Raw genomic sequence first — 13,759 nt, forward strand, 5'->3', positions numbered from 1 at the left:
TCTGGTACTGGTGGAGCTAGCGGTCCCCCTGAAGACTATCCCCCCTTTCACCTGGAGGCTTCCACCGTATTCTTTGCTAGATGAGGTGTTTAAGACAGAACTTGCAGAAGCAATTGAAACTTACTTTGATAAAAACGTAGGCTCAGTTGATAGCTTTCAGGTGTTATGGGAAGCATTCAAAGTGTATATATAGGTGGAGTTACCATGTCCAAACACTCAGGGGTATTGAGGGCATTGAGCAAGAGGCTTGCAGATTGGAGGCCTCGTTGTCCACTCTGGAGGCAAGACTGCATCGCGGTGCGGATGATGAGGTACAGTTGGAATACAAGTCACACTGCAGGAATTCCATGAAACAGCCGATGCAGAAATCAAGCATATTTGTAAATACACTACTGCGCGCATCTATCGGTAGGGGGAACGCCCGGGCAGGGTGTTGGCGCAGTTATTAAAGAAGAGACGTGGATACGCGACCGTAGCGGAAATTAAGTCTGCGGATGGTGCGGTACTCACAGAGAGCCCTGCCATAGCAGAGATATTTCGCCAGTTTTATTCAGGTCTATATTCATCACGTAGTTCGGGTACGGAGGAGGAAATCCTGGAATATTTAACTTATATTAAGCTACCCTGGCTCACTAACACACATCGCAAATTCTTGATGCGTCCGATCGAGAAAGAGGAGATTCTTCTGGCCTTGTCTAAAATGAAATCTGGGGGTGCTCTGGGGTCAGATGGTTTGACGGTTATCTTTTATAAGGCATTCTTAGACTTGTTATTGCCACACTTGACCCTATTCGACGATATTGGCACCATGCCGCCTACAATGAGAGAGGCGATAATAGTGGCCATAAAGCATGGGAAACCTTCCACGGACTGTTCGTCATACCGTCCTCTCTCTTTACTCAATGTTGATACAAAAATATTCACTAAAATTCTGGCGAATTGATTGGTTCCCTTGTCCCCCTGCTGGTTGCTCCGGAACAGGCTGGTTTCGTTCCAGGCCGCAACCTTACTTCTGATCTCCGCACAGTGTTTGGCGCCTTACAGCACACTAAAACTGACACTGCGGCGGTGGCAGTCTTTCCTGACATGGAGAAGGCCTTCGACTCTGTTGAATGGCCCTTCATGAGGCAGGTCTTACTGTGAATGGGGCGGGGGAGGTTCTAAGAGAAATAGTCCGCTTCGGAGGGGTCTCAGGGCTGAGAGTTAACTGGTCAAAATCCATTATTTTTCCTCTTACTCCATCCACTACTCACTTTGAGCCTGACTTCCCGTTGCAGTGGACCGCTGACCCGCTGCATTATCTTGGCGTTCAGGTACACTCAGACTCAGAGGTTGTTTTTAAGGAGAACTATGGGGTGTTGGTGAGCAAACTTGAGGACGACGTAGACAACTGGATACGCTTACCGCTGTCCCTTTTAGGCAGAATTTCTTTAATGAAGATGGTCATACTCCCTAGGTTTGTGGTCCTTTTTACAAATATTCCTATAGTCCTACCTGGGGTGTTTCTCAAGCGGCTTACTGCCATAGTATTAAAACTAGCCTGGGCCGGCAAACAACCACGAGTGAAATGGCAGATCCTTACTTTACCTTATCATATGGGGGGGCCTAAGGACTCCTGATTTCCACCTTTATTATAGAGTGGCGCAGCGCGCACATGCCTCTCTTTGGATGCACGGCGTGACGGACATTCCACATCTTCGCATTGGACGGGAGGTTGCTTCTCCCGCCCTCTGCCTACGTTGTTGTTTTTGCCTCCTGACCGCAGGACGGAAATTATAGATTCGATTAATGCCACCACACACGCCTGGCATCAACTTCTTAAGATGCAGTCGGGAGTTATAATGTACTCACCCCACACTCAGTTGGAGTGGTGCCATTGGTTGCCACCGTGCAGGGACAGAGGGGTGGTAAGAGCACTTGCTTTCATAAAAATCACAATAGCAGGAGATTTGTTTGAGGGAGGCATCGCTAAGACTTGGGATGCTGTACCGGTCGGGGAGGAGCCATCCACGCTTTTAACCAAGTTTCAATTTCATAGGACTTGGCATGCCCTACTCCAGTTATTGGAAACAGACTTGGCCGAGCCCCCAGAACTGTCGGCTCTTTCATTAGTTATACGCACTGCTGCACCGACAAGGCTAGTCTCTAAAATCTATAAGCATACTATGTCCTATAAGGAAAATCATTATACAAATGCGCGCTTGGCATGGCAAAGTGATCTGAATACGATATTGATGATGCAATGTGGGCATACTGCTGCACTAACACGAAAAGAGTCTCCCTTAATGGCAGACACCGACTGATACACTTCAAATACCTTAACAGAGTTTATTACACTCCAGAGAGACTAAGTAGGTATGGTCTGAGAGAAGACTCGAGGTGTGAACGCTGTAATGAACAGGTAGCTGACTTCCTACATTTGGCATGGTATGTCCGGGTGTTGCGAAGTTCTGGGAGAGTGTATTTTCTGAATTGGCTGCGATTATAGGGCGACCGCTAGAGCTGGAGCCAGCCCTGGCGCTGCTGGGATACTCAAAAACTCTGCCGACAGAGATGCGTAGGTTAGTGGACATGGGGCTAATGATAGCCAAATGTAGGGCAGCGATCTGATGGGTCTAAGGGGCTGCTGCCTACAAAAACTCAATGGGCATCTGATATGCTCTACTGTTGTACCCAAACGGAGATCTTTAGCGAACTCCTCCCTCCCCGCAATAGGCCCAAGAATGTCTGAGCGCTGTATAGTAAGATTAGAGCTGCTATGGAAGCCTCCACTGATGCTGTGGAGGGGGTGTGACGAATTATGAGTGTACACCATTAGGTAATATAGCTGTCCCGTGGTGCCCCCTGTCGAGTTAGATTACCCTGGAGGTTATCAGGCTGGTTTGGGGGGGGGGGGGGTAGCCTTATTAGTGCCCAGGATAAAAGATGTGTGAGACGTCTAGCTTGTGTTTCTATCATTTAGTGGTGAGGGTGGGTAGTAATAGAACTGTGATATGTGGTTCTCTGTGAGTTTTGCATCGTCCTATTCTGTAATGTACCCCTGTCAGTAACTTTGCCTTTTGTAACTACAATGCCAACTACATGGGAGTGTCCTTTGTTTACTGTGTTGATATGACATGATGGTTTGAAATGCAAAATAAAGAAATTAAAAAAAAAAAACAACAAAAAAAAACTACTGGCATATCGGCTGGTATTCTGCCCAACCATATGCGGGTGGCACTCATAATCATGTTGTCAAAACCCAGTAGAGACCCCTGTGACCCAGGCTTGTAGTGCCCATTATCTATGCTCAGCTTAGATGTCAAGCTACTGGTGAAGGCTCTGGAGGAACGACTGAGTCAGGTGGTTTCCCAGTTGGTCCACTCTGACCAGTGTGGGTGTATGCCAGGCAGGGGCACACACATGAATCTTCGGAGGCTATCACATGTCTTACACGCCACCCGATCCATGAGAGTAGAGGCTGTGCTGGTGGCTTTAGACATAGAAATAGCGTTTGATGCGCTTTCTTGGACATATTTATGGGAAGTACTTCGGAGAATGGGATTTGGCCACAGTTCTTGGCTTGGAGATGCCTGTTAAACACAGCACCCAGGGCACGAGTGCACACAGGTCAAGTGGGTGTCAGAGGTCTTCAACTATGGGAGGGGTACGAGACAGTGGTGCTCGCTGTCCCTGCTCCTCTTTGCCCTCGTCATGGAGCCCCTGGTGGTCTATCTGAGAGACAAACTGAGTGATTGGAGAATACGGGTGGAAGACACAACCCACGTAGTGTCTATGTATGCAGACGACACCCTGCTATACATGCCTGACTCAGTCCGATCTATCCCAGGGCAGTTATAACTTATTCAATACAAAAAAGGGATCCGAGGTCTTTACACAACCCTTGATATAAATTCAAGGCAGTTGACTCTTAGCAATTTGCTCCCACAGTGAATTAGAATAGGTAAGCATGTGAGAAACAGATACAGAAAAATGAAGACAAACAAGAGATAAGAAAAAAAGCTTGATCTAAGGATAATCAGCATCCCATCATTACACTCTGAAAGTGCCCAGTGTCATCATCTGGGGTACCAAACAACTCTTCTCAGCAACCTCTTGTAACATCGAGGTGATACGAATGAGTTGTATCCTCTTACCAAGAATTCGTCCAGGAAAAGAGGAAAAATAGAAAGTATATAGAGTGCAATGAAACAAAAAGATTTTTTGTGTTTGTCAGTGTTCCTAAAATAGAATAAACAATTGACGAACACTAAGTACGTGCTTCTAACCTGTGTCCCATCAGTCGTTTTTCTATCTAAAAGCAATGTGAAAACAAAAAGAAAGAAAAGGCAGTTACACAACGTATACTGCTCCTATTTTGCGGTCGACATGTTTCAGCCTTCGGGAAGACTATCCCTGGCTTTCTTCAGGACCTCATGCTCAAAGCTACTATTTTGTAGACTTTGAAAAAGAAGAAAAAATGGGTTACTACTATACCCTTATAGTTGTTTTCAAATTCCTCAATGTGATTACTGATGTTGAGTGACATCTAAAAAACAACCAAGAAAAATTATTGCATTGAGGTGGGGCTTTTTCCTCATAAGATGTTTGGTAAGCATGATCATTAATCTCTTGCAGATATTCAGAGAAGTGGGGTTAACAGATGTAGGAAATAATATATACCATGTGATTATCTGTATGAATCCACATCTCAATGCAATAATTTTTCTTGGTTGTTTTTTAGATGTCACTCAACATCAGTAATCACATTGAGGAATTTGAAAACAACTATAAGGGTATAGTAGTAACCCATTTTTTCTTCTTTTTCAAAGTCTACAAAATAGTAGCTTTGAGCATGAGGTCCTGAAGAAAGCCAGGGATAGTCTTCCCGAAGGCTGAAACATGTCGACCGCAAAATAGGAGCAGTATACGTTGTGTAACTGCCTTTTCTTTCTTTTTGTTTTCACATTGCTTTTAGATAGAAAAACGACTGATGGGACACAGGTTAGAAGCACGTACTTAGTGTTCGTCAATTGTTTATTCTATTTTAGGAACACTGACAAACACAAAAAATCTTTTTGTTTCATTGCACTCTATATACTTTCTATTTTTCCTCTTTTCCTGGACGAATTCTTGGTAAGAGGATACAACTCATTCGTATCACCTCGATGTTACAAGAGGTTGCTGAGAAGAGTTGTTTGGTACCCCAGATGATGACACTGGGCACTTTCAGAGTGTAATGATGGGATGCTGATTATCCTTAGATCAAGCTTTTTTTCTTATCTCTTGTTTGTCTTCATTTTTCTGTATCTGTTTCTCACATGCTTACCTATTCTAATTCACTGTGGGAGCAAATTGCTAAGAGTCAACTGCCTTGAATTTATATCAAGGGTTGTGTAAAGACCTCGGATCCCTTTTTTGTATTGAATATTTAGGAAGGGGGATTAGGAATCCTTGAAGGTCTATAAAGATTTTCCCTCAGACCCTATTTGTTTTGTTTGTTCTTGTACGGCCTTTCGGCTGTGGGTCTCTCTAATTTAAAAAGAACAGATTCTTCTGAACTGTTCTCTGTTTGAAAATATGGCAGAATTTAGCGGTTTGGCATATGATGATGCAACTCTCCAATCCATTTTGGACTTCACACCCAGCATTCTTGATAGTACATCTAATGTAGAGACACCTACTGAGAACGATTGGAACAAAGTTCTGTTCCTGAAAAAATCTCACTCTCGCACGCTCATCCATGGAGCCATAATGGCAGAGTTCCTACGAGGTAACTGTGCCCCGTCGGGACTAATTGTCACGAATGTTCCTCGCTTCTTTCTTCAAGATAAAACTTTCTTGAAAGATTGGTCCTTAATTGCATGGCGATGCACACGTGATTGGTTAATTCTCATAATATGCACAGCTAAGCGGATAGCAGACACCATCCTTGTAGAAATCCAATTACTTGAGGCTCAAATAAAAACAACTATTACGGCGACCCTGTTTAAAAGAAATCAGGAAGAGTCTAACAAAACTAATAAAGAGTTCAAAGATAACATCCTACTTACTAAGATCGATAAATTTAAGAAAGACTTGTCACGTTTTAAACACGAGGTAGTATATCCCTACACTAGTGATGATTACTCTCCCCCTGAATTCAATAAGAAAGGGCGACGCTATGGTTCCTCCTATTCAGGATCAAGCTCTGAGGGGAACTCAGATGAAGGAGAAGTACCTATGGATAACCGACAACAATTTCGAGGGAGGGGGCGTGGGAGGTTTAGTAGATCCAACTGGCAAGGAGGACCACAGACATCACATTTTCAACAGTGGTGGCCACCAACTCCCTGGGGTTTCCCACCAGCACACTTTCAACCCCCTACACCTCATTTTCCAATGCATTGCCCGCCTCAGTTCCCGCCAAATCAGCAACTATATTCCAATCAATCTTTTTTAGGATTTGGCCAAAGGAGACCAAGAGGAAAGCGAAGGAATGCACCAAACCAGGTACATTGGGAACAGCCCACAACATCACACATGGGTACCAGGAGCCAAACGAAAAGGAATGCACAACCGGGGACCAGTGCAGAGTAAGTTTGGTAGTGAATCTTAGTCACAAAAAGCTTACAGAAGACGAAACCCTAGTCCTCAATAGAGGTCTGGGCTTTGTAGAAACTAACTCAGGCGATCCTTTCCAAGTGAATTGTGAACTAGCACAATTCTTCCGGAAAGTCCGTCTTTTCTACTTTTTTCGTGACAAAGACTCCTCTTCAGAACAGATTGAGTTTGAGAGCAAGAATACTGGTCTGAAGAAACGCTCCTCATTCAATCCCCCTATCACCAGTGTTCCTCATAAAGTACTCACCTTTGAAAAAGCAGTACAGGAAGAGGAAATGAGTCTATGCAAAACTCGACAATCTCAATTTCATAATCTATCTAAAAAAGAACAGAATGCACTCCAATCACTGACAAAAGACCACACAATAACAATTAAGCCCGCCGACAAAGGCGGAGCTATTGTTATCCAAGACACGACAACATATAGGGATGAGTGCCTGCGCCAATTGTCAGATAGGCGCTCTTATCTTCCATTAAAAGAAGATCCTACAGAACGGATCAAAAAGACCATTGACAATCTTGTTGAAGAAGGCATTTCGGAAGGCTGGATTACTGCACAAGAAGCAGTTTTTTTACATACGAACCATCCAGTAATGCCGTATTTTTATTGTTTGCCCAAAATACACAAGCCAAAAAAACCACCACCAGGTAGACCTATAATATCGGGTATTGGGTCACTTTTGGAGCCCCTCTCCACTTTTGTAGATCATTTTTTACGTCCCATAGTGAAGACTATGCCGACATTTCTGCAGGACACCAAGGATGTCTTGCGTTTGCTACCAGAGATTGATTTTGATCAAGACCTTGACTACTTAGTGTCTTTTGACGTAGAATCACTCTATACGTCAATACCGCAAGACGAAACCTTAGATACTATCAACGACATCTTGACCAATGCCACTCTAGACTCTATAACACCAGTCCAATTCATAATGTCCCTGGCCCAATTGGCTATGAAAGAAATTTTTTTCAAATATGAGGACACTATCTATTTACAGACCTCTGGGACCAGTATGGGCAGTATTCTCGCGCCGAGTTTGGCGAATCTTTACGTCCATACTTTTGAGCAAGAGCACATTTTGACCACATCGAATCCATTCTTTACATCGATCCGCTTTTGGAAGCGGTATATCGATGATATTTTAACGGTGTGGCGCGGCAATTTGGAGTCCAGCACTGCATTCAAAGAATGGCTTAATACCAGAAATGAGTTTCTAAGATTCACAGTAGAAGTGGGAAAAGACAGGATAACCTTTTTAGACCTGTCTATTTTTGCCACCCCCACAGGTCTACAAAGTGAACTGTACCGCAAACCTATGGCACGTAATTCACTGCTCCGCTTTGACAGCCAACACCCCAAATCACTCCGAGAGAACCTGCCCTATGGACAATTCCTCCGCATTCGGAGGAATTGTTCTACTCGTGAAAAATTTGAAGCACATTCTAACAACCTGAAACAACAACTTCTTGAAAAGGAGTATCCAAGAAAACTGATTACAAAAGCTTTTAAAAGAGCATCCAATAACAACCGGGATGCTCTTTTGGAACCTCCAGTGAGAAAACCTCCGCTAGAGCGGTTAACTTGTGTCATCACCTTCTGCACTTTAACGAATATGATTCAAAAAAGTGTTCGCAAACACTGGCGAATTTTGAACAGCCACACTGATAAGATACCACTACCTCTGTTTTCCTTAAAAAGAAGCACCAATCTAAAGGACATATTGGTCCACACTCGCCCACGTGATCAGAAGCATTTGGCAGATACCACCTTATGGGGTTTACCTCCGGTCCAGGGCCACTATCCGTGTGGCTCCTGTGCCGTCTGCCCACAAACCCAAGCGTCTAAAACTGTTGACATTGGTACCATTAAACCATGGGTGCAAAAGAGTTTTACAAACTGTAATAGCGAAAATCTGGTGTATCTCATTACATGTCCATGTCCCTTACAGTATGTTGGCATGACAACGAGGAAAGTAAAACTACGGATGCAAGAACACAAAAGTACATTCAGATGTAGAAAGACCATGACGAAACTTACTAAACACTTTGTTGAAAAAGGCCATAATGCAGGTGATTTCAATTGGACTGTGCTTGAAAAACCTTATATTCCATCACATGTGAGCGATGTGTCCAATTTCCTTTTTCTTCGTGAGCAGAAATGGATTTTCAAACTGTCTAGTGATGTACATGGTCTTAATGACGCAATACCATGGATGTCATTAAGAAAGTAGTAACATCTGACTACAGATGATATCTGGTCCTGTGAGATTTTTCCTGAAATTCTTTCTGAAATTTTTCCTTAAATATAAGCACTCATTGCATTCACATCACTGAATACACCATTAGATATTATGTAGCACCAACACCTATACATAATATTGTATATAATATAATATAATTTTGACATAAGGTGTTTCTTTATTCTACTCTCTGAGGTGCATTAATTGACAAAATGACGCTACAGGTATTTTTTGCTAGGTGCTCTAGCAGGATTTTTTACGTATGTGTAAAATGGTCACAACATCCCCCCCTTTTTTTGCACATAATCCTGTAACACACTATCCCAGAAAGGACATGTACCGTCTCATAGGAGTGGTTTAATACTATCACAATCACTAGGTCAAATTGATAAGAAGAATCAATTTTCCATCAATGATTGATTCTTAGTTTTGTAGTAAGAAGGAATAGTCACTATTGGTTTATTTCTGTTCTTTATCGCAAAGAGGATTTGTTGTTGTCTTACGTGACGGTGTCAAAACTACCATAATAAAGTTTTCTGGTCGAAAAAAGACGCTGTTTTCGTTAAGAAACTACAACTACCGGCCATCGTGACGTTTTTCTGTAGTTTCGTTATACGTCATGGTTTGAGCGCCGGAAGACCTTACGGCGTTTTTTCGCTGATTCCCGACAGCTGGGCTAACTCAATACGAGATAAAACCAAACCGTCCGATCACGTCCGGTACCTCCATCCCAGTACGAGTCCCTGCCGGAGGTACCGACGGACAGGTATGAATCTACAGCCTGTTTTTCTTCAATACTTTTTCCTCAATACCTGTTGTTGTTGTAAGATAGGGGGCGTTTCATCACCCCGCTAGTTGCTTTGATTTGCATAGTGGTAACTTGGCTCATGTAGACACTTTTCAAACTGGGTTTTTGAACCTTGTTTTCACTCATGTTCCTTTTGAGTCACTAAAGTGTCTCGATACGAATAGTCTTTTGCCACGGTGTAATTGAACATGGTTTTATACCCGACTAGTAATGTCACTTCAGGTGCACTTTTTAAACATTTTGAAACATGGAGATGTTGTTGCTTTATCCATATGCCATACTTAGCTAATTGTTTTTAAAGAAGCCAATTGCTGATTCGCTGACACATTCCTGCCCCTATCACCTAATGAGTGAAGGACGTGGTCAAGCTTTGTCTGTCTTCTCTGTGAAGTTCACCGCTCTTTAGTTTTCAGGGACCGGTTTTTCCTCAATTTTGTTATTTCATTGGCTCACGTTTATTTTCAGAGCGGGGCCTCTCCTTTTGACTTGAGCTGGTGCCGAGTGAGGTGGGGCTTTTTCCTGATAAGATGTTTGGTAAGCATGATCATTAATCTCTTGCAGATATTCAGAGAAGTGGGGTTAACAGATGTAGGAAATAATATATACCATGTGATTATCTGTATGAATCCACATCTCAATGCAATAATTTTTCTTGGTTGTTTTTTAGATGTCACTCAACATCAGTAATCACATTGAGGAATTTGAAAACAACTATAAGGGTATAGTAGTAACCCATTTCTTCTTCTTTTTCAAAGTCTACAAAATAGTAGCTTTGAGCATGAGGTCCTGAAGAAAGCCAGGGATAGTCTTCCCGAAGGCTGAAACATGTCGACCGCAAAATAGGAGCAGTATACGTTGTGTAACTGCCTTTTCTTTCTTTTTGTTTTCACATTGCTTTTAGATAGAAAAACGACTGATGGGACACAGGTTAGAAGCACGTACTTAGTGTTCGTCAATTGTTTATTCTATTTTAGGAACACTGACAAACACAAAAAATCTTTTTGTTTCATTGCACTCTATATACTTTCTATTTTTCCTCTTTTCCTGGACGAATTCTTGGTAAGAGGATACAACTCATTCGTATCACCTCGATGTTACAAGAGGTTGCTGAGAAGAGTTGTTTGGTAACCCAGATGATGACACTGGGCACTTTCAGAGTGTAATGATGGGATGCGGATTATCCTTAGATCAAGCTTTTTTTCTTATCTCTTGTTTGTCTTCATTTTTCTGTATCTGTTTCTCACATGCTTACCTATTCTAATTCACTGTGGGAGCAAATTGCTAAGAGTCAACTGCCTTGAATTTATATCAAGGGTTGTGTAAAGACCTCGGATCCCCTTTTTTGTATTGATTATTTAGGAAGGGGGATTAGGAATCCTTGAAGGTCTATAAAGATTTTCCCTCAGACCCTATTTGTTTTGTTTGTTCAGTTATAACTTATGTCAGCTTTCGAGACTGTATCAGATCTCCGAGTTAACCGCCACAAGACGGTGTTGTTTTCCTTGGTAGCACCAGCCCGGCAGCAGACCTCCCAGAGGTGGGTCTCCCTTGAGAAACTAACCACTTTTGATACCTTGGGATTCAAGTAACACATGACAAAAACCAACAATATGACAGAAATATGAGCCGCATTGTGTGGGATCTTACTCGTTCTGTGGCGTTCTGGAAGACCCTGCCGTTGTCGGTCATGGTGTATCATAAACAATGGGGTGACCCTGTGTCCCTCAGAACCTGGGTATGAATAATATAGAATACAATGGTTCTGTCGGGTATATACAAACAATTACTTTGTTTTACGAATGGATCGAGAGAAACTGAATACATTCAAATGGAAGAATCAATCAGAGGAAAATTTTCTTTTTCAAGAGGACCACATACACAGATGACAATGAAAATCACGATGAAATCAGATATGTTGGATGACATATTGTTTTTTATATATGAAGTGCATCATTTATATTAGCATCTATGTCATTCTTTATAGCAAAGCAAGGCTACCAAAACTACAATCCTAAAAGTGAAATCGTGCATCAGTGAGACAGTGACATAAGTGACAACGTTAGTGCATAATATGTACAGGAATGAAAAAAGTTTTATATACAGAATATAAAAAGGGCCAGTATCTAGAAAAGTAACATGACACAGTTTCCATGAATGACTCAAGTTCTGTATGAAAACGGGTCACACACTGGTCCTAGGTATTGTCGACGTTTCAACCCAGTATAAGCGATATTAAATCGTCATGGGGGTCTTCATCAGGACGTTTAAAAGAAGCAATGGCAACCTGCAGGGGCAATTAAAGTGCGTGTCAAAAGAAGGTCCTTAATACACCACTACGTGTGGTCCTAGACCTACAGGATTGTGGTCACAAAAGAGGCCAAAACTCACCTAGCCGATAGTCTAGGGCTGCCTAATTTTCAAACGTTGTGGAGACGAAGCACTTATCCAATGAGGAGTCTGAAGTGTGGATTCAATTAAATTGAACCTAGGACAAAGGAATTGGATATGATGTAATCAACCCGCCATTACTACTAATAAAGAAAGAGCTCAAAGGACGATTAGGGAACTACAAACCGCAAAAGCCCCTTATAGATGGCGAATAGCTCAAAGGCGACTTATCTCCCATTGAATCAAGCGTGAGTGGCGGTTTCTAAATTGAAAAAAGCATACTGCGGTGAATAAGTCACTAAACGGTGGCTGATTGGAGGACCGCTAGAGGGGTTAATGCAGTCAACCCCAAGGAAAACCACAGATTGTGACTGAATCCCTGGCTACGAGATCTAGTTGTTTAGATGGAGGCCGTCAGATCCACTCTGAGGCCGAGACCATTGGAAAAACTAACAGCGTCTAAAGTATGAGCGGGAGATGCGCGCTTAGTTGCATGCTTTAAACAGAGAGGGGACGCTTGTGCGTAATACTCACTTAGAGTGGCAGCCGGATTGCTTGCAAGCGGTTAAAAGTCACGCTAATAGGCCACCTTTCGTTGACGTGGGAAACCAAAATAGTTTGGTAACAGCGTCTAAAATATAAACGGGAGATGCATGCTTAGCTCCATGTTCTCGACAAAGTGAACCCAGAGAGGACGCTAGTGCGTGATACTCACTTTGAGTAGAGGCAAAAATGCTTGTAGACGGTTATAAATCCCGCTACTAGGCCACCTTTCGTTGATGTGGGGGAATCCGCGTTCGAAACGCAAGTGACAGGACGGCTGATATATGTAAACGAGCTAATCCCGCCCCGTATGACGGGAGTAACTGAACGTGCCGTAATGGTTGCCAGGTAACCCAGGTCGCGTCAAGGAGAAACGGGACAGCTGTTGGTATGCCGTAAGCGTCTGTGGTGCTGCACGGACGTCGGCTGTAACCATAACAACGAATTAATCGAGGCATATAACAAGTTGGTTACTCGGAAGCGTGGAGATGGGAATTATAGAATGAATACCTTGGCGGCAACCCTATGCTGTGATTAAACAACATGATTTTGCACAACAAGTGAACAGAAAAAGAACATTGTCATACTTTTTCTTACAACACGGTCATATACGTAAAATCGGCATTTACAATTGAATGTAACAGGCATTTGTTTCGATAAAGTTTTAGAGATCATTGGTTACATTTCCTATGTAATTATACACAACATATAAATCCAAACTGACAAGTTTCTTTTATGAGTGAAACCTTTCGTGGAATCACTGTGCTGTAATAAAGCCTAATAATTTTACACAACATGTGAAATCAAGCCAAAATGACCATTGTAATGCTATTTCTTGAAAGCCGGTCGTGTACGAAAACAGGGAAGTACAATCGAATGCAAAAAATCTATGTTTCCATAAGGTTACATTTCCTATGTAAATATGCATATATGCACAACGTATAGACCCAAGAGGACAAGTTTCTTTTGTGTAAGTAGGCGATCAAGGGCTGGCAATGTTTCAGTAACAATAAAGTTTTTAAGAATCATTGGTTACATTTCGTTTGCGCCCAACACAAAAATAACATGTTTCTTTTATGAAGGAAGAAGATGAATGGCTGGTAATACTTCAGTAACAACTATATATTTACAGTTGTATCAAGATGATGAACAAGGGTGGATTATAGTTGACCCATCTCTCTAGATGTTTCCTCAAGAC

At 42.4% G+C, this 13,759-nt stretch overlaps 1 protein-coding gene and 1 long non-coding RNA gene across 6 annotated transcripts in view; one reads left to right on the forward strand and one right to left on the reverse strand.

The window, feature by feature from the left end:
• The window catches only part of LOC146830315 (uncharacterized), a 122,820-nt gene that overhangs the window by 71,126 nt on the left and 37,935 nt on the right, over window positions 1–13,759 (forward strand). The window lies entirely within an intron of this gene.
• Window positions 1–13,759, reverse strand: part of HGH1 (HGH1 cochaperone) — a 152,152-nt gene that overhangs the window by 23,710 nt on the left and 114,683 nt on the right. The window contains exon 7 of one of the 5 annotated variants that reach the window (XM_085604513.1): window positions 12,044–12,115. The exons of the other annotated variants lie outside the window; for them this stretch is intronic. Within the exon in view, the coding sequence (XP_085460639.1) occupies window positions 12,101–12,115 (15 nt within the window). The 3' untranslated portion in view covers window positions 12,044–12,100. Of the gene's footprint in view, window positions 1–12,043; window positions 12,116–13,759 lie in introns of those variants that run through there. 5 annotated transcript variants of the gene reach the window in all.

Source organism: Triturus cristatus, chromosome 5_1 (genome assembly GCF_964204655.1).
Source record: "Triturus cristatus chromosome 5_1, aTriCri1.1, whole genome shotgun sequence".
NCBI lineage: Eukaryota > Metazoa > Chordata > Amphibia > Caudata > Salamandridae > Triturus > Triturus cristatus.